The sequence below is a fragment of the Thunnus maccoyii genome, chromosome 16, assembly GCF_910596095.1.
Source record: "Thunnus maccoyii chromosome 16, fThuMac1.1, whole genome shotgun sequence".
Lineage (NCBI taxonomy): Eukaryota > Metazoa > Chordata > Actinopteri > Scombriformes > Scombridae > Thunnus > Thunnus maccoyii.
The window spans coordinates 20,257,975-20,279,281 of NC_056548.1; the positions used below are offsets into that span (position 1 = coordinate 20,257,975).

Below are 21,307 nucleotides of genomic sequence, written 5' to 3' on the forward strand. Positions count from 1 at the left end.
ATACTCTCCATTAACCATCATAAGAGTTGTCGGCCATGCTAGCAGCTCTATAAGGCTGTACTTAGGCACTTAATGCTAACGTCAGAATGCTAACATACACACAATGACAATGCCATTCACCATTCTCACCATTTTAGTTTGGCATGTTACCATGCTAACATTTAGCAATTAGCAATGAACGCAAAGTACAGCTGAGGCTGATGGAGACGTCATTCATTTGGTCATAAAGTATTGAACAAATGACCCGATGATGGCACTAGATTAAATAAATAAAAATATAACACTGTAAACCCCGTGAGGAACACAGATGTCTGGAGCAAATGTCATGACAATCTGTCCAACAGTTGTCGAGAAACGTCAACCTCATAATGGTGCTGGAGGAAAAGTCACGGGTCGCCAAATCCCTTCTTTGTCTTGGCACCATGAATGTCTGTATAACAGTTTTTGTCAATATGTGAGATATCTCACTGGATAAGTGCTAAATGAATGGTGTGGGATCATCAATCTCATTGTGCCTTATCTTCTAGATCATGTCTGTACTAAATCTTACAGATTTCACAGCAACTCTAATAGTTAAGATATTTCAGTCTTTCAGGGCCGAAGTGGTGAACCAACTGACTAACCAACATTGCCAACCCTAAAGCCACACCACTAATGTGGCTAAAAAGGGCTGGGTATGCTCATAATTGAAGGTTGATCTAGTAATCAAGTGCTACTTTCTCTGGTTGGAATATATATTTGTCTACAATCATCTACTTCAATGTCTGAGCTGATGGGAAACCTTTTCCCCAACATGTATTCTGATTGTGTGCATATAAATATTCATGTAGTAATCATATAAACACTTCTCCTCAAGCACAGGGAATTCATAAAAAAACCTTAGGATATCGTCTTCGTAATCACAGCCACTGACAAACTATTTCATTAAAGATCAAAAAAATCTGCCTCAGACGATGACGTTGCCACACACAGCGCCAGTCTGACTTATTCACTGATACATGCTCTGGGAAAACTCCATATTGCGCCAGACAGGAGGGCAGGGGAAGACTGCCTGAGGGAAACACAGAGGTTGAAGGATATCAGAGCGACATATACATCAAATAGCCCAGTAGTTGCCCCAGACAGGGGAGAGCAGCATTGTGGAGACAGATAACAGTCATATCTGCTGTTTATTCCAGCTACAGGCGCCCAGAGGAAAAGGGAGGCCTGCTCGGGTCTTTAGAAACGTGTGTGCCTGGTAGCACGCTGTAGCACATACTCTCAAGAGCTGAGTTAATTCTCACACTCACATGCTGGAAGGAAATGGGCTCATGTTCACCTTGTATGCACACAAATGAGATGATGGAGGAGCCACAGAGCTGGGGGGGAAAAAAAGAGTAATATGCTTGATTGGAAGCTCAGGCACGCATGCACAGGGAACCACACACTTTCACCTCTCATACAGCTCCCTAACTACGATTTTCATCAAGGCTAAATTGCAGATACCTGCATTGGAGCGTGACAAGAAGAAGTGGGCAGACAGACAGAGGGGAGGGGGGAGGAGGGGGTCCAACACACCGCCATGACTCAGGAATTGTGATTGCCTCACAACAATCCCACCGACACAGCCTGACAGTTCACCCAAATAACCAATTAAGAGCAGAGGACAGCAGCCAGCAGAGGCGGGGGGAAAAGCCTGGGAGCGCCAGGAAAGACTGTGAATTCCTATTCAGGTTTTCTCACTGACAGCTGTCAGCTCCGGATCATGTTTCTACCTATTCCCGCTGTTCATGCCCTTCAGTCAATTTAGAAAAGAATTCTTAGTCAACCTTTGCAGGTAAAACACATATAATCAAGTGAGAGGCTGTTGAGTCATTTTGTCTTTGTCTACTCTGGTTCCTCTTGACGGTGTCTTTTCATTTTCAGTCATCTGACACACACATGTACATAATGTCCAGAAGTTAGACCCCCCCGATTTAAAAGCAAAGGGTTTGGGTTTCATTCCAAAACACTATACTCTTCATGTCAAGAACAAACATTTATTTTTACATACTCACATTTTCATTCAAAAGTGACCAAAAAAATCCTAATAACACAAATGAAGCTACACCAGCATTCTCATCACTCTGAAATTAAACCACATCTATTGAATCCAGAAAGCCCTTATGGGAACCTACTCACTATCAGGAGCTGTCGGGGAGTGCTAATGACTTTCTATCGTCTCTCCTGATGAGGCCCCTTCAAAAAACTGCCATCAAAAATTACAATATAAACAGCGTTAATCTCTAAATATTAACTTCCTCTCCCAATCCTCTGCTCACCATGAAGAGCAGTCTGTAGAGCAGCCTCCATGCTGCTGTGGCCTGCCGCTGGGTCCTTCGGGCCAGTGAGCATCCCTTCCTACGCAGCCTGCCTCCCCTGGATGCTGGCATGGTGGCTCCACAGACAGCGTGTACAGCTGAACAGCCAGAGAAAATAGTTTTCAAAGAAGTGAAAATCTGGCTTGACCACCTTGGAGATTTGTCTTCTTGCTGCGTCCACCACTGATTTTCATCTGATGGTCAGTCAATCCCCTCTTCAACTTTTCTCACCCTCCTCCTCCTCCTTCTTCCCTGCTTTTTCATTAATGTCTGCTGCCCGTCTCTCTGTTAGGCCCGGGTCTAAGGCCTCAGTCTCCAGTACACCTATGCCTCTGGGGCGGAGCAGGCTTTGATGGGGATCGAGCCATTGATCCTGCGTCCAGCCGTTCTGTGAGCGTAGGCAGAGAAAAAGTGCTTGCTGCCCGCTTGTTTTGCATATCAATCAGGAGTGGACGGTCTGGTCACTTGGCTTGTGCAAATAGAGGGGAATTCTTCCCCTGGCAACTATGTTACTCTCTTACTGTCTGTCTTTTTGCATCAGCACTGGTCCTCCTACATCTCTACCTCCACACCCCGTCATCCATCTTACTTCCCTCTGTCCATTTGCCTCCAGATATCCCCATCCCTCCTTGCTCTTCCTCTGGTTCTTCCCCTCTCTTTTGGCTCCATGTGACCTCAGTGTAATTTCCAGAGAGCTGAATGGAGAGGCCGGGGGCTGTATCAGTGTCCAGTCTCTCAATAGCGGCAGTACAATGTAGACTGTTCTGGCTTGTTACCTCCACACACAGAGGAATGGCTGACTCAAAAAATGGGAGGCTCTGATCCAGTGGGGGGGTAACAGGGTAGGAATGTTAACTATGGCCTTGCACAAGAATAAAACGTGACATGTATCTCTCATTGCACAGGGTATTTTCGCATGGAATAAATAAATAGAAAAAGACTATCCATGAAAACTGAACCGGTTATCCAAATTGACCTAATACAAGCAGATTTTAAGCATACATTACATATATGGACAGCCAGTAAATGGAATAGATTACAATTTGTTAAGCTACCCATAAGAAAACAATACAATGTCAAAGTGTATTATGTCAGGAATGACATGCAACAAAGGTCCCCAGCTGGATGGGAACTAGGGATGTTGCAGTTTATGGTCAGGGAAAGCTCAGGAAAGGCTTTTCTTTTTAAGACAGCTGGAAATGTTTTCTATATCACTGGAAGATATGATGCAATTGTCGTGTCGGTATTGAGAGCAACCTCACCTTTGAAATCACTGTGTGACAGGAAACGTCTGGACAAAGAGGTGTGAACTGTATCAAAAACCACAAGCCAGGAGCTACCATACCCTGCTGAAATTTTTACACCATTCGACTGCGGAAACAGGGACACAACAACCTTCAAGAGAGATCTCACTTTCATCTGTCATATTTTAAAAAGATTCTTTCTGATAGTCTCTACATTTGTGGCACTTGGTTGAACACTCAAAAAAGTGACAAAAGCAGTTGTGTGAATAATGAAAAAAGGCAAGTTCAAACTCCACCAACATTTACACATCCACACCTGGCCAGTCACTGTGCAAAGTTGGAATAATTGTTGGATTGTTTGTTTCAGATCCACCGTCAGAAGAGTTTTAGTCCCTGTTTTTAGCACATGCACACACACAATAGCTAAGAACTTACTTAAGTTCATAAAGCATGCCACTAAATGTTATTCCGTCTCATTTGTTTCACATTCCAATACTTAATTTTTCCAAGTGTTGGGTGTAAACAAAAAAAAAAGCAGCTCAGTTCTGTCAGTCTGGAAGGTTGCAAGATAAACACTAAACACTGTCTCCATCTCCCTTTAACGCTCCAATGGAGTCATTATGTACAGAGCTCAGTCTGCTCTGCAGATGAAACACTGCTCTAATCAAAGGAGAAGCCTTGTGCTTCACCAGCGGAGAAATAAGAAATAAACAAATGTGGGGAGAAAGAGGATAAAGAAAAGGGGATGAACAGGCATGCCTCCGGGGCTGGCTTTACCCATCCCTCACAGGAAACAGCCTTGTCATGACACTATGAGAGAGAGAGACGGAGAGAAGTGGCCCGGTGGCTGGTAGGCAGGCCAATGATTCATTTGCCATGTTAGTGGGCTATAGTGCCACGATGCCATCTCCTTTTCAAAGCTCAATAAAAGAAGACGCGCCCTCATAAATCACAGAGTGGAGGGGAGGAGAATGGAAGATGAGAGGGAGGGCTGGTCCCGTCGCGCTCCACTCCAGCCCATTTACGCCTTTTATTATTCATCCTAAACAAATATTATTCCGCCAAGTCTCGGAGGACTTTGGGAAGAAGAGTGTGTTTTAATAATGAAGCCAGCTTCTGATTAAAGCACCCATTCTACTGAGTCCCCTAGGCTTTATAGATCCATTCCGCTGCATGACTGCCAGTACAAAGCCAAAGTAATGCCAGCATTACACGTTATTCTTGCTCCACCAAGATGCCTAAAAGTAAATGAGAGGTTAAGTGGAAATGCTTGTTGCCAACATTAAATATAGCCTGATGTCTAGTCTTTGGAAAAACTAATGGGAAAACCTCTGCATCCCCTATTCCCTTTCCTGACATGGAAAATGCTAAATCTGGGTGATTCAGAAGCAGGGGAAGAAACCTGAACTATCAACGCCATACAACTGCCAAAGACGACATGTTATTAACAGATAACAGACCCACTGAGCACACAAGGTGACCGTTTCAGGGTGAATACACGTCCATAAGGACAGTCACTGCGAGTCAAACCAGTACAGTTAATTCTAATAAAGTGCATACTGCTGAGATAACAGATAGCAGAAAATGTAAAAGTTAACATCATGACCTTTTGACCTGATCCTATCTGCCTTCACTATAAACCTTACACAGTCTAATTAAATATCACCATGTACGGCGCAGTGCCAAATAATTCATGTACTCTACACATAATACTGTGCAGGCATGCTGGAATTCATGAGCTAATCTAAAATGCTAATATAATGCTAATAAAAGGCCTATAAATTCTCAGACTTTGTGAAGATATTTTTACCAAATACACACAGAGGACTGTATGAGTTGTGTGAAAACTTGCAGCTCAAATGTGAAGACTCATAGTATCACCCAGCTCAATTAAAACCTTCTACAGTTGATAATTACCGGTTGTTTGTCCCCTTTGGTGCCTCTCTGGCAGGACAGGCAGTCAGCCATATACTGGGCCAGGCAGGCCAGTTTGTCTTTAAGTGGCCTACCAAGGCTGAGCAGTGCAGAACCCAGGAACAGGTCCATCTCCTCTGCCTCACTGCAGGACGGCCAGAACCAGCACATAGCCAGCAGAGAGCACAGGGCCTGGGCCGGCGACTGGTCCCGCATAAAGAGCTCAACTAAGGTGGTGAGGCAGAGGCACGGCCGAGGGTCGTCATCGTTCACCATCGGGGTTACAGCTGGTGCAGCTACAGCCATGGCCGTGCAAGGCTATCCCTGTGTAGTCATTCGCTAGATCTGGGTCATGGTGGATCCGAGTCCCTGTTGTTCCCTCTGTTTCCTCTTTCTTTTAAAGGTTTCTCCAACCTTGTCTTCCCAACTTGTTTACAGTGGGGTGGACTGACAAGTGCAGGCTAGTATTAACTGCGCTGACAGCAGTAAGCCCAGATTATTAGCCTGCTCATGGCCAGATGGCGGCTGATGGGCTTAGTCATAACACACCTCGACAAATTACCCCCCACCCAACTCCCATCCTACAGACAGACAAACACACGATGGGTAAAGGAGATTCTTTAAAGTTTGGAGAGGGGATGGTTGTAGCTCCAAGGAAGACGGGATCATGTTTGAAGAAGATGATACAGCCCAATATCCGTAGGCATCTACTGTATCTTTTTGAAGTCTTAGACCCATGATAAGAGAGGAGAACTTAAACTGAATAATTCAACTTTTTCTTAGTCACACATTTTTTAAAAGTGTTAAAACACCTCTCAGACTCTCCAGTCCACTGAGACACATAAAGAGGCAGGATTTAGACTAGAAAAAAAAATAGGAGGAGCACATCCACTAAATGTATAGAAGACAGCTTCTCATTAAGAGGCAAAGTCCAATAACAGCACCATTTGTACTGGGGGCCAGACAGACTCCAGTCATAGCTCTATTCATAAGTCCATTTAAATGCTCTTACTGAAATGTCTGGTCTGGACAAAGAGGCTTAATATGTCTGTCCACTGTTTAACCTTTGGTTTAATACAAGACATGACTGACTACTATACATTGTGTCAAACATAGAATGGCTACTGGCTATAGAATAAAATGAAATTTAGAGTTATTACAATATAATAGAATTTAACATTAAAGTATATCTGGAGTCATGAGTGATCATATGTAATGAATAACAGTATTATCATGTCACAAAAGTCATGAAATACTAGATATATGAAAGTGTTGTTGTACCAGAAGATTATTTACATTAATAATTAGTCTGCTGGTTATTTTCTCCATTATTCAATAAATGTTTTGGTTTATAAAATGTCAGAAAATGTTGAAAAATGTGCATCACGATTTCCTAAAACTGAGGTTAACATATTCAAACAGCTTGTTTTGTCTAATTAACAGCCCAAAACCCAAAGGTATTGAAGTTACTATAATAGAGGCTGAGAAACCAGAAAAATATTCACATTTAATTATTAAATGATCAAAAATTTTGCCAATTCATTTTCTGCTGATCAATTATTAATTTTATCTACTAATTGTTTCAGCTCTACATTAAAGCAATGGACGGAAAGATTTTGTATGTGTGTTGTTCCCTACCATAGATTGGTGCGATTACTTCCCATGTTCCCCCACCTGTCTATTAAGATCTCCTGGTATGTTATAGATGTGTGCATTCACATGTATGCGTGAGAATGTGTTGATGACGTGCTCCCTGACAATTCCCCAACAAGCTTCTAACTCAAACCTTTCAGTTCCTTAACTAGTACAGAATAGTTGAGGCATGAACAAAAATGGACGTCTTTACAACTGCAATACCTCAGTGAAAACCATGTCAAATCAGTTTAATTTGAGTTGCCTCGTGGGAGTTATCCAGGACCGATTCAATTGACTTCTGCAATCGATTGGTTAAGCTCATAATGGTAGCATTACATTAAACCAATTGCTATGGTGCTCACACTATAGCCAAATATATCATTAGGTAACTCCCAGGTGCAGGAATTACAATCAGGATCCCGATGGTAAACATCACTATCAACTCTGCCTAGTAAGCACTTCACCTTAAACATACACCCACACACGCAGATCTCTCTTGTGTAATAAGCTCAAATTGGAATGCAACAGACCAATTAATCAAAAGTAGTCAGTCTAGTGAGGCGGCCGATTACAAGGTGTGACAAGAAGCTTGAAATTGGTCCTTCCCTTCCATCCATCTCTATTGACTTTCAGAACGGCGTGTGCACGCATGTGTGCGCCTATATGCTGATACACGGCTGATTTTCTACCCGGTGACTCGATTTCTTTCTCCCCGCCCCAGAGAATAAACTGATGGCTGTGCTGTGATTAAATTCCGCTCTTCGTGACAGCAAAAATCTGATTTACCAGCACCAATATCTCACCCTGTGTTTTTTTTTTTTTTTTTATTGCCTTCACAGTGGCTGGCTCTCCCTAATGGAGGCAGAGGGCTTTTTCTCCTTGTGTCTGAAATGTGCATGTCTGCAGTGACATAAGAACACACATAAACCTGTATCCCCCCCCAGCCCCCCCCCCCCAACACACACACACACACGCACACGCACACACACCTATCTTCCTTTCTTCCATTCAGTAAAAGACAAATGTCAGGGAGCTGAGCATCAGCAGAAGTGGTGCAGTGCAGATCCCAGCGCAGTGGGACTGACTCATGTCGCCGGGCAAACAAAAAGACAGACAAATAGAGCGAGAATAGAGAGAGGAGAAGAGGGCAAGTTGTCCTCTCTAATCCACCTCCTTGCTGACCTCGGGTCAAATGCTGCACGGCATCTTCTGACACGGGCAATTAGAATAAAGCCATGACAGCCACAGCAATTAACGATGCTTTCTGGATATTTGGCCTGGATTTACTATGAATTAAACACTGATGTAATGAGCACAACACTCCTTTTTTTCATTTAGCCATATCACATTATGAGCAGGTTGGTAAAAGTTTGCAAATCACACATTCCCAATGTTTAGAACAACTACACTGCTTTAAAAGGACATTAAATATCTGCTGCATCGATGAACTCACACACATGCGCTCTCAGGCTGTCAGCCACGTCTACATCATTAACACATGGCTTTTTGTGATGACCGCGCACACTCATTACTGCTCTCAATAAACACCAGCACACTGATTCTCCCCATATTACATTATCACAGCGCTGAGGCGTAATTCCCAACAGGACAGGTTCACACTCTCTTTAATGACTTCAATAAAGTTGGTTTACATATCAAAAACCTGACCGGATATTCAACAACCAACAGGACAGAAATAGGCGTGCCATCTGCCATAATTCATGAGGGACAAACCATTTGGCATGTTTACAGAGGAAAATATTCTTTTAAACTGGTTTGAGAGGGAATTCGGGAGTTGTTTCAATTGCAGAGTACCTTTATTGTGTTTAAAACCAAAGCTAGGACTGCCAGAAAATATTAAAAATATGATAGATGTGTATGTTTGAGTGAGGTGAGGATAATAGAAGCATATTGGTTTCTTCTGAGGGATTTGGCTTTGCATCTGGGTATGCAGGTCAGCGTGTACATGTATACTTGTGTATGGGAGTGTGTGTGTGTGTGTGTGTGTGTGTGTGTGTGTGTGTGTGTGTGTGTGTGTGTGTGCGTGTGTGTGCGTGTGCGTGTGTGTGTCGGGGGCGGCCTCTTCTCTCAGTCTGCATCCTGCATAAAGTAATAATCTGTGTTTATACCAGTGGCTATGATGGAGTATTGTAATTATGGTAATGTCGAGAATTGAAGCTAGTCTGGTTTCTGACAGCCCTGCAGCTGCCACTGTGAGTGGGCACAAACACATACACAGACACACAAACACACATACACACACACAATGTGCACACTTTTATTCATACAAACCTAGAATTGAAGCGAGGTACAGTATGTGGATTAATACTTTTTTTTTTTTTTTTAGCACAAAGACACACACTCTAACCACTCCTACCTTGCTGTGCTGTACAGTCCTGTGTGCGCAGTGCGAGTGACCATTCTCCAGTCCTACACACAGGGACTCGCCACCATCCACTGCAGCACACACATCTGGAGAGAGACAAGAGAGAGAGGAGGAGGAAAGTTTTATCTTATGCTCGTACCACCCATCACTGCATCTGTACAACAGTGGTTTCTGCTTAAGCACATTGTTCTACCGACCACGAAACACAAACAATGCTGGCTGGTTTCAGTCTAAATCCGTCATGGGTGCCTGCCAGTCGCACAGAACTTAAATATGTCTCCAATCTGAAAATGGCAATGGCATTCAGATGTTCCAAAAAAGAAAAAGAAAAAAAAACACTTGGCAATCCTAATTAAAGACTCTGTTATCTCTGTCCTTGTTTGCCTGGGAAAAAACCCTAAAACGGTTTTGTAGATAAAGTTCACTGCTGGTTTTCTTAAAAATCCCTCTTCATAAAATGTACATTTGCATATGAACTGTCCTGAAAGGATGATATTATCAGAATAACTGTTTTGAAAACATTTCTCTGATTTTGCCTACTTCTCATTAAATTCAAGGTCCTGAGGACAAACCCTCTAGCAGTTGGCACATGAAAAGACTTTATTTGTAATTGTAGCCTGGGAGGCAGGCCAACGTGACTGCAGGAAACAAAAGAAAACTTCTGGACCTCCCGTGGAGCTGAACTTCTCCTTTCTGAGCTGGCAATCATTTGTCAACCAAATGTCTGACTGCTAGAGCAGAGTCACTAAAGATATCTAAGCATCTGATTTCGATTCTCTTTTCTTATACGTTTGTATAAGGCTGAATGAATCAAGATGACAGACAGTTTCTTTTTAGGAACGCTTTCATGAAATTGTTTGTATCATTTGTGTCAGACAAGTGTTACTTCCCCCACTGTTGGCATTTACCTCACTGCCTCCTCATCAGCCTGCCTGGGATCCTATGCCCTCTAGAGACAAAGAAGAAAACTGCAGGGCACTTTGATCACGCCACTTACTGTAATGAGCCCTGCAAGTCATTAATCCCTTTGTGTTCAATTACGGCTGTAGTGGAGGAAACGATATACTAATGAATTATCATCATCACGATGACCCTTTTTTTTGACCGTTTTTTTAAATGATAAAAAGTCATTTAAAAAAAGCAGAAATTGAGGATGTCAGCTGCACAGTTCTGGTAAAGTTTTGTAAATTTAATTAGAAAAATCTATTCTATTAATAAGGTCATTGCTTGCTGCGTGGGGGTAAAGTGCATAATGTGAACCCACGACATCCTGTTTTCAAATCTGCTCTCTGAACATTTTGCAAGTCATACTCTTTCCTAATTTACATTCTCATGTTGCTTTACCATTATTAGAAAGCTTAAGTATTATGAAAATAACTATTTAAAATATAAAACTTTTACATTTTGCTCTTTTTTACTTATCTATTAACTGACCATGGGTAATATTCAATTTGTGTGCCTGATCCGACAGAAAATTAATCATTAAATTAACTGTTTTAAGATGATCAAATTATCGTTTCAGTCGATCTTCAAGCGTAAAAGCCACATGTTCACTGATATCTGCTTCTCAAATTTGTGGCTTTTCTTTGTCATATATGATGAGCAAACTGGATATTTTCAGTATGGATTGTTAGTCAGATTTTTAGAGGCAAATTTTTCATTTTTTTCTGACATTGTATAAATAACCAACCAAAATGATCAGATATTCGAGAAAATAACCAGCAGATGATTCATTGATGAAAAAAATGGTTTCTACATGTCCTGTTATGTCATAAAAACCATCCATTTCTTACAAAAACAGAACTGTACCAAAACTCACACACATTTAACGCATCAGTGTACTTCAGTTATGTATCCCTTACCTTTAGGACAACTCTTGAACAAGGAAACTATGTTTCTATCAGCTGGGTATCAGCTGTGTTTGTCCGGCGACAGGAATGACCTTACTGTTCAGCTCTGACACCTCGCATCCACAGTGAGATTAAACCGAGCTGACAGGATACTTATACATTCCAGCAATAATGAGCCCTCTGCGGTCAAAAGCCCCTCCTGGCCTTTCATCTCCCTCAGGACATACAGAGCTGTGAAAACTTCATTCGGAGCTTTCTACCACTTTTTTTTTTTTTTTAACTTTTGACAGTGAAGACCGATTAAGTCTCTTTTGAGGAAGTAGAGCTGTGAAAGATCTTAACTGTAAGGGAAGTGTTGTGATGGTCTTGTGGTTGGGGTGACAAACAAACTACTTTCTCAGTAAACTTTTTTTTTTTTTTTAGGTTTACATGAATCCCATTCCCTTAAAACTATATCACGTACACAAACTTCCCAACATATAACTAATCACAAAATAAAAAGATGCAATACAGCAGGCAACAACATAAAACAGAAAGAGACAGAAGAAAAACTGGTCTTTAACTTTAAGAAGCGGTAGACCCATGTGGTTGTTTGCAGGACTGACACCGCTTGCTGATGGTGTCACTTACTGAGAAAACTGTACACATATACAGAAGAGAGAAGCGTTACCCCGATGGGTGTGCCGAATTGTCGCTTATCAAAGGAGATAAAATGTCTTTCGTTGTTTGTTTGAATGCATCTCTCTCACACACACATACACACAGGGTCCCATGTGAAGCTAACAAACTAGATCTAAAGGGTATCATTATCTACTTCACTTTCAATTTCACTGTTGAGTGTCATGTGAAAATATATAGCCTCTTAGTTCAAATACAGTCTCGCTGATGACTAAATCTATTTTTCTCACTAGTATGAGAATTGTGTTGTTGTGAGTGCATATGGATTTAAGCACCTGTGGAGGACTTGGCTCGGTGCTTGTGTTTGGGAGCCGGGTGGTTGGATGCCACGTTTAGAGGCAGCGGCCCGTCCCGCCTCATGCTCAGGTGGAGGGTCTGCTCAGCAAACAGCGTCTGGATCAGTGCCAGGTCCAGCCCCGACACACAGCGGCCATTCAGCACTAGGATCTCATCGCCTGGACGCAAACCTGGGAACACACATGAGCATGTTTCAGCATATACCGCACACATGTGATTTCAGGATTATCTGTGTCTATCTTAGGCGTGTTGGCACCTTCGCTGAAGGCCAGTCCATCAGGGAGCACCTCACTGACAAAGATCCTGCTGTTCTTTTGACTGTCTATATGTCCTGTTACTGCGAAACCTGGTAGGAGGAAGAGAAAGAGAGGAAGTTAGACTGATAGGCACAGAAGCAGCAAGATTAAATGAAGGATCATGAGAGGTACATGAAACTACAACCACAACATCTATGTCTGACTCACCAAAGTCTCCAGTGCCACTCGGCTTGCTCATGTGCAGCGTAAAAACATTAAGTGGGACCACCTCCAACTGATCATTGACCTACAGGGTGATATCAAACAAATCAATAAACAAGAAATAAAGAGCAGATAATGAAGAGCACTCTGTGTCAACATGCGATTGTTTGGCCTCCTCACCACATCTCGGAGGAACTCGCCAGGCGCCACGTGTCGAAACTCCATGTCCGGTCCCACTCGCCTGTGCAGTCGGAGGCAGTGCAGACCCGGGTCCAGCTGTTTCACCTGTTTATACAAGAGTCCCTAATGTTTAGCAGCCCATATGCACACAATCATCGGACATGTTTCACGCACCAACACTTAACTCTGACAGCTGCTGTATGGCAGAGGCGTGAATTATTCACCGACTTTACAGTCAATGATGAGTAATTTTGCGGTAAACAAAATAGCTTTACCCAGGGGATTACAGAAAGTGTGTGTGAGAGTGTGTGTGTTTGTTTGTTTGTGTGTGTGAGTGTGTGTGTGTGTGTGTGTGTGTGTGTCCATCTGACTGCAGTCATTCTTAGGGTACTGTGTGAACTCGGACACAGGATGGATAGGTGTGTTATTTCAAGCCCATGGGAGAGTAATACAACAATATCTGCTGCTACAGATGCTCCAACAAAGACCATTTTACCATTAACAAGACTACACCTGATGTAGCTGATCATTTTTAGAGCAGCAACTTTCTATTTACACATGACAACTAACCAAATTACAAAAGTATGAATAGCAGGATTATGTACAAAGACTAGACAACAAAATCCAAATGACATCACTGATTTTGTTTGTTTTTATGCTACAACCGTCAGGAATATTGTTCATTCATTGCGGTGTCATGTGATCATTTATCTGTAACCGGCTGCCAAACCAACCTTGCAGGCTGCAGAGAGAAGGTCGGCAGCTGTCTGGTCTCTTCTGACGGGAACTTGGACTGTCAGGCTGTCTGGCATGTAGACACACGTCAGCACGTCTGTGGCACCACTGATGCTGTCCCACACACTGCCCTCAGGGGGCGACATGGAGTAGATGCTGGTCAGCACATCCAGCCTCTGTATCGGAGGAGAAGGGGGGGGAAAGGAAGATAAAAGAGAGAAGGGGGGATGAGCAGCATGAGATGGAGGAGAGTGAAAAGGAAAAGGGGGGGAAAGGAAGTAAACACAGTGGGGGTGAGAGAGAGCAATAGACTTTGAGTAACAGCACACAAATCAATACAGTTCCATTAGTCTAAATGCTTGGCTGTGGATCAAGCATTGGAGCAAAGATGTCATACAATTAGCCTTTCAGAAATTCATTTGACAACGCAGACGGTAGTTGCTTCACATAATAGTCACCGTAATGACCGTGTACACGAGAGAATTAGCAGGGGTCGACTGGCAGGTCTAGACATCCAGATGATATCTGTGTGTGCGGTTCCCCAGGACTTATTTACTTTGGAACGCCACAAGAGTAATTTCGAAGTGATATATAATTTATTTCAAAATCAGTCAAACTTTCACATCACATAATTATTTGTTGGTGGCATTAACAGTGAGGTTTGAGCTGGGTATTGAGGCGGGGAGTTAGCCCACCACCCGGCCTCACAGGCAGCCATTTGGGGGTTTTGGTTGCGACTTTGTGTCTCTGGAGGGAAAAGCGCCACTGCTGTGTTGTGGGGCTGTGGGAGACGCCAAAGTGCAGCCTAAGACCACAATTATCAAGGCTCTAGATCTTGAGGAAACGCTCAATCACACCAAATGTACCAAACCTCATGGGCTGAAGCAGTTAGTGATTCAGCACTTCTGACAAAGACGATATGAGTTCTCGGTTTAACTGAGACATGGGACCCAGAGAGATAATTGCCTCAGTGAATAGGTCTGAGTATATAGCAAAGTTTTAAACGCATTACTGGATCATAAAAATGGAGAGTGGTGTGTGTGTGTGTGTGACTGAGGCTTTCTCTCTGATGTGCATGTGTGTGAGCTTTTCTGTCTGTTTCAGAAGCTGTTTGCGTGCTGTTGATGCATCAACTCAAGAGGAAAAAGACCTTTTTCCCTGCCAGACAAAAAGCCTAAGGGACAAGCTAAAGTCTCTGATTCAGAACACCACTTAGCACCACACACACAAATAGCGTTCTACCCGGTGTAGCTCAGATAAACACATGCACACAAGCAAACATTTGCCTCATTTTCCATCTAAATGTCCCCTTGACCAGTCTACTTCAGGAATTAGTGCCAAAATAAAGGTGTTCTTGTTCTTACGTCAATGTTCTTTCCAAAATGTTTCCCTAACCTGTAGGGATGGAGGAACACAAGGTGCTGCTTCATCACCCACCTTTACCCACCCATTTGGGATGTGAGGTCATGCTTACAAAGTGAGAATGAAAAACAAGCCGTCATGGCAACTGGTTTCATAACCACCACCGTTTGTGTCCCGGCAACATGGCGTGACCGGAAAACTAAGATTTGGTTGCCTGCACTGACCTGACCAGCAGCTGACTAACACTGTACACTCATTCATGGTCAGAGAGGGTTGTAACGGACCGACGGTTGCCCGGTCAACGTTCCACAAACGACTGCCAAGAGTGCAGTCCAGGCACACGATGGATCTCGACAAGTGCTCTGTGTGGAGAGAGTGTGTGTGTACGCTATTTATGTTTGCATTCAGCCAAATAATTCAAACCAATAACTTCAGTCTTTCCTCTCAAGTGTGGAAATTATTTCCAAGCCGTCCTCCACCCTGGCGCTTCTAAAGATGGACTGTGAAGTAACAGGACGTTCGGTGGCCGCTGCACAAACACAACCTTTCTGTTCCACTTAGCAACTGAGTAACAAAAATACTGCAATACTGACTGAAATAGATAATAAGCTAACCATGAAGAAGAAACAGAAGAGTAGCTGTGGACAATTTCAGCCCATTTCCCTCTATTACATCTATTAAAAGAGTATTTTCAGGTTCTTCTTTCCACCATAGTGACACGCTGTTCTACACAATCATACACACAAGGTGACAACGACTACCTATGCTGCTCTGCTGCCTGTTTCTCAGCCATGACTTTAAAGTTGAGGCAGAGGTGTGTATTCGTGGGTAGCAGAGTGTGGTGAGAGGTGGTGACACAGAAAGAGGAATCCGTATGTCATGGACAAGAACAGTTGGATGATCACCAGCCAGCAAAAATATAAAAAAGGGAGACTAAAAACATTTGTCTCAGATGGTATTTTAATCCTCCCTGCCAAAGGAGAGGAACGTGAGCGGAAAAGTGAGCTGTTACCATATTTCCAGAACCCTTCCTTTGGAATTTACTTAACAATAACATTTTTATACATTTCTAATATGTCATGTGTGAGAAGGCAGAAGTAAGTTAGAAAATCACTCTGTTTACTGTGCGAAAGCGCTGAAAGTCAAGCACTCATGTCATTTTTCTAACAGCAAGATATTCACTCACTCCTCTACTGACAGCAGGAGTGGGTGGATGGAGGCTTTGAAGAGCAAAACTATGCCAGTCAACGTGAGCTCACTTTTAACCTCTATAGGAGCCAGGGAAGCTGGTGTACTGACAGGTTCAGCCCATATAGATGTTGTGCTTTAAGCAACAGTCACAATCTATGCCTAGTGCCAACATAACCTCAGTCTGTTGAAACAGCTGGTAGGTTAAAATCATATAGAAAGGATAGTAATCACACAGCAGTACAAGTAGAATGAAGTTTCGGCACAAATACACATTGAAATACACCCTTCAATTGACTTGACTTCAAAGGATTAGTGGAAGATGATTCCTAAATAGAGTGATTCCAGGGATTTGTGACCCAAGTTGGACAACAGGCGCATAGTCATCAAGACAGAGAAAAAGAACTGTATGTGTCGACAAAAATCAATACAACTGTGCTATCCCCCCCTCCCCTTCTTCCCACCCTGAAGAGGCTTAATCCCCACATCAAAATGGATTCTAGTGACGACCTGTTTTCCACATTCACGTCCAAATCTAGGAAAGATCGAAACACTCAACTAAGGGGAAGCTGCTGCATTTAAAGCAACATTAAAGCGTAGACCCAATGAAGGCCATCATTGTTTCCCCAAACCACTTCCTGTTCTGAATCCATTTCTAGGCCCTTAATGGGGGCAGTTTTAACATTTGCCACATTCATCACAGACTCATACTATGAATCATTGCATCCTGTGGAACAGTGATCTTCATAACACCCGTTCTGCTCTTCTAAAAGTGTCCATTATACTCATCTGTCAGCACCACACTTCATCTGTTCGTCCAGGAAAACTTTGAGGAGATTTTATTTGAAGGAAAAAACATACTGTAGTATTCTGCATATATGCATTTAAGCATTTATGATATATATAAGCTGTAGAACAGTGGCACACATACTTATTAAACCTGAAATAGATTTTATGGCAACTTGGGGGCAGCAGAAATAGCCTGTACTGACATATGATCACCTTTAAGTTGATGAACTCGTGAAGAAAAAGCAAACAAGCAACATATATATATATATATATATATATATGTATAAAGAGTGAGGTCCAAAAGTCTGAGACCACATTGAAAATATTTAATATTTATATTTAATATAATATTTAATATTTTCACGTAAACCTGGAAATAATCAGAAACTTTGAGGATTGAGGAACATTTAAAACACAAGAATGACATGTAAAACGAAGAAGAAATATTTAAGATTCTGCACTATTTCTAGATCAGAAATCAAATTTAAGCACATTTGTGGAAGTGACCAACTTAACTCCTTTGTACAAAAGGTACAATACATCAATCTCAGTTCCCTGAGAGATAGAAAAGCAATTTAATCACAGATACAGAATTTGCTGAATAAAGAATGTAAGACTCCAATCAGCAAAAGTAGTGTCAAAAGGAGGCTGTCTTATTGTGCTCTCAGAAGACAAGTAGCAGTTTCTAAACCACTTCTCATGAGGGGAAACAAGGCCAAACACTTGGGCTGGACTAAGAACCAGCATTTCACAGTGGATGACCGGACAAAAGTCCTATTTACTGATGAATCAAAATTTGAGATTTATGGAATAAACAGGGTGTTTGTAAGGAGACAAATAGGAGAGATAATGATACACACTGACAGTGAAACATGGTGTTGGGAATATTCAAGTCTGGGGGTGTTTTGCCTGCTCTGGAGTTGGACACCTGCAGCGAATCGACTTCACCCTGACCAAGGAGAAGGACCGCTCCATTCTTCAGAGACATGCTGTACCCTCTGATTTGCATCTTTGTGGAGAAGGATTCATACTGCTGCAGGATAATGACCCCACACACACCTCAAAGCTTTGCAAGAACTACTTGAAAACCAAAGTCCTGACAGTCATGGACTTTCCTTAACAGTCACCTGACCTCAACTCCACTGAACATTTATGGGGAAACTTGAAGACTGAGAAAGCCAATCATTCTGTGACATCACAAGAAGCTCTTTGGAGCACTGTCAAATCATGCTGGGATGACATGGGTCATCAAGTTTTGCACAAACTTGTGGAGTCCATGCCAGCCTGAGTGCATGCTGCCATTAAAGTAAAAGGGGACATACCAAATACTAAGATACTCTGAAATTCACGTAAATTTTTCAAAGATTCAACTTTTCACTCAAATTGTTAAGCTGATATTATCATTTGTTATGAAAAAATCCTCTTCTAGGCTGACATTGCCCCCATCCACAGGGCACAAGGGGTCACTAAATGGTTTGATGAGTATGAAAATGATGTGAATCAAATGCTATGGCCTTCGCAGTCATCAGATCTCAACCCAATTGAACACCTATGAGAGATTTTGTGGAAACTTTTGAGGTTTGGAGCTGAATCTCACAGTTCACACTTCCTTAATGGAGGCATGTAACCACCCAATAACCTGCAAAATGCTGCAGTCCCATCGTCTGGCTGCTCAGATGGCCAGAATTCACACTCGTTGATCATTCAACACTCTTACCATACACACATACACTCACACTTTCAATCAGCACTTCTGGTCAACACTTAAACTCAACACCCTCCATTAACTGAATTATACCGTGAATTGGACCCCTGTCCACACCGGAGTTTAACACCGTTCTACTGCTGTAATAAAATCTGTTGTTAAATGTGCCATCTATTTATCTTTCAGACACCTGCAGATCAACATGAAAGGAATGTCTGCTTTGATCCTGGACAGGTAATACACAGAAGCAGACACATGTACACACCATATGTCAAAAATATCTTCACACAATCCACCATCAAAGCTACGAGAGACAGCAGAGGTCAAAGCAACAGGACTTGTTTCTGCCACGGCTACTTCACGCTGAAACCGATCAGTTGACACATTAAATGGTACCACAGGATGGATATGACAGATGGCAGTGGAATTTTAAAAAGATATATCAAAGATCCACAATCTGTGACGGACAAAGTCACTGAGAGCTATGACTCACCTCGGTGCTCCTGGGAGGTAGGGCATACGTTTGACCTCCTGCATCGCTCTCAAAGATCTGAAATCAAGAGACAGGCAGTTAGAAGTACAGACAGTGGGGCACCACACTGATTGACTCATAAGCAATTAAGAGACCAGCCACTTCGGCAGCACAATATTAGACACACACGGTGCTATTATGTAGTTAATTAAAAACTACGCGTGGCGAGTACAGCGCTTTGATACTGCTTCCAAGCGGGGTCTGTAGCCTTTGAAGGCGCAATGGTGGAAATATGCTCTGTGTGAGCGAGCAGAGGGGGTGTGTGCGGACACTGAGTGGTTTCTGTGTAGCAGAGAGATGAAAGGGGGAAACAGCCTGGTTATAGATGAGACGATGACAAGCGCTCCCCCTCTCCATCTCCACATTCACCCTTCGGTGTCAAAATCTCTCACTTCTTGATCCATTCTGTCTCCTTCAATCTCTCCTCTCACTCCTCTTTCTGGCTTGTGATTGTAAGTTGTGTTGTGTCAGGCTGAGCCTGATGTTGGAGGTGACTCTGCAGTCTCAGTGGGCTCTTTAACACAACAGTTACACAGAGTTGTCCATAATCTGAGGGTGTGACTCCAGTCCTCATTCAACAGGCTGCAGTCAGCAGTTTTTACTAAGACACTTTGTGGCAAAAAAGTTCTCAAAATGGGTCTGACACAAGCTCAAACATGCTTGTATTTTGCTATGAAATTAAACCAGTTGAAGCTAAATTTCTTGCCAAATATTTCCTCTGAAAATATGCACACTGCAGTTTAAAAATAGTGAAGGGAAAGGGCTATGTATGGGGTCATTATAATTCAACCTGATCCTTTCCCCAAGAATATGTTTGACAAAATCCAACTACTTTTCTCCAAGAAAAAAAAATCCTTTACAATCAGAAAAACTCTCTGGCTCCTGTTATGGTAGTAAGAACCCTCATCTGACCTCTGATCAGCAGGCTACAGTAACTCTCCCTCCCCAACACAAGTACATTTATAAAGTGGCTGTAAACAGTGCTGCTCCACCGTAAACTGACTAATTTTAGAAAGCTTTACGAACTCTCCCACAAATCCTCGGACCTTTCTGGCCTACTTCCCACAGCCGACTGCCGGCCAGCTCCTTACTGTATACATAGCTCTGCTAAGACGGATGAGAGATGAGAAAACGAGGCAGAAGGAGACGGGGGGGGGGAGAGCATGACTTTGGGGCAAGGTTGTCAAGCGCAGGGGTAAATGGGATTTAGGCTTAGTCAACACAGATGAGTCAGTATGGAAACTGTGGGAGAAGGACCGGCAGCCAACGTTCTGATGTTTATGCTCTGAGAAACGGGGGGTTTGGGAGAGAGGACGGAAAAAAGAAAGACAAATTGTGAGTGAAATTGGGGGGAGAGTGAGATAAAACTCTAGGTTTAAGAGATTAAATAATCAAAAAGGAGGGAGAAGCAAAAAAAAAGTTTGTTTGATTTGGAAGGAGGGAGATAAAGGGAGAGCATGGGGTGGGGGGGGGGGGGGGGGCGGGGGGGAGTACTGAAAGAAGATATCTCGAAAATCTTGGAGAAAGTACAGTCCGAGAACCTGAGAAGGTAACAACAGATTAAGTGTATGGAGGAGAGTTTGGCTCCTCTGATGGCCTCCCTGTCCAAATCCCTCTCCAGCAAACACGTGTCTCTTCAATACCACATGAGAGAAGCGCCAGGACAGGACTGATGATGTCATCTGAGACGACCACGACTAAATTTCACACAAGTCACAGAGAATAACAGAAAACCGAAACTAACACTACAATGACCTTTTACTCTTGTAAAAAAAAAGAAAACAACACAAAAACAGCAGATGTCCAGGAAAACCCAGGACTCTGAAAATCCCTTGAAGCACTAACAGCCATCAAGTGCTCCTTATTAGCCTCTACCTGTATGTAAAAAAAAGCACTAAAAAGTGGCTGTGAGAGAGGAGGGACCTGTAGAAAAAAAAAACAAAGGGAGGCTGTTTAATATTTAGCGTCTTTACACCAACCATCTGCTGGTGTCTGCAGGGCAGAGGAAAAAGTGG

The 21,307-nt window shown here is 42.7% G+C and overlaps 1 protein-coding gene across 2 annotated transcripts in view; it reads right to left on the bottom strand.

Annotated features, from left to right (window-relative positions):
* tiam2a (TIAM Rac1 associated GEF 2a) overlaps positions 1-21,307 on the bottom strand; it is a 72,249-nt gene that overhangs the window by 13,622 nt on the left and 37,320 nt on the right. For both annotated transcript variants that reach the window (XM_042388072.1, XM_042388071.1), the window contains 7 exons: positions 19,254-19,310; positions 13,716-13,892; positions 12,982-13,086; positions 12,808-12,886; positions 12,600-12,689; positions 12,322-12,513; positions 9,510-9,604 (listed from right to left, as the gene is read on the bottom strand). In XM_042388072.1, the coding sequence (XP_042244006.1) occupies positions 9,510-9,604; positions 12,322-12,513; positions 12,600-12,689; positions 12,808-12,886; positions 12,982-13,086; positions 13,716-13,892; positions 19,254-19,310 (795 nt within the window). The remainder of the gene's footprint in view (positions 1-9,509; positions 9,605-12,321; positions 12,514-12,599; positions 12,690-12,807; positions 12,887-12,981; positions 13,087-13,715; positions 13,893-19,253; positions 19,311-21,307) is intronic.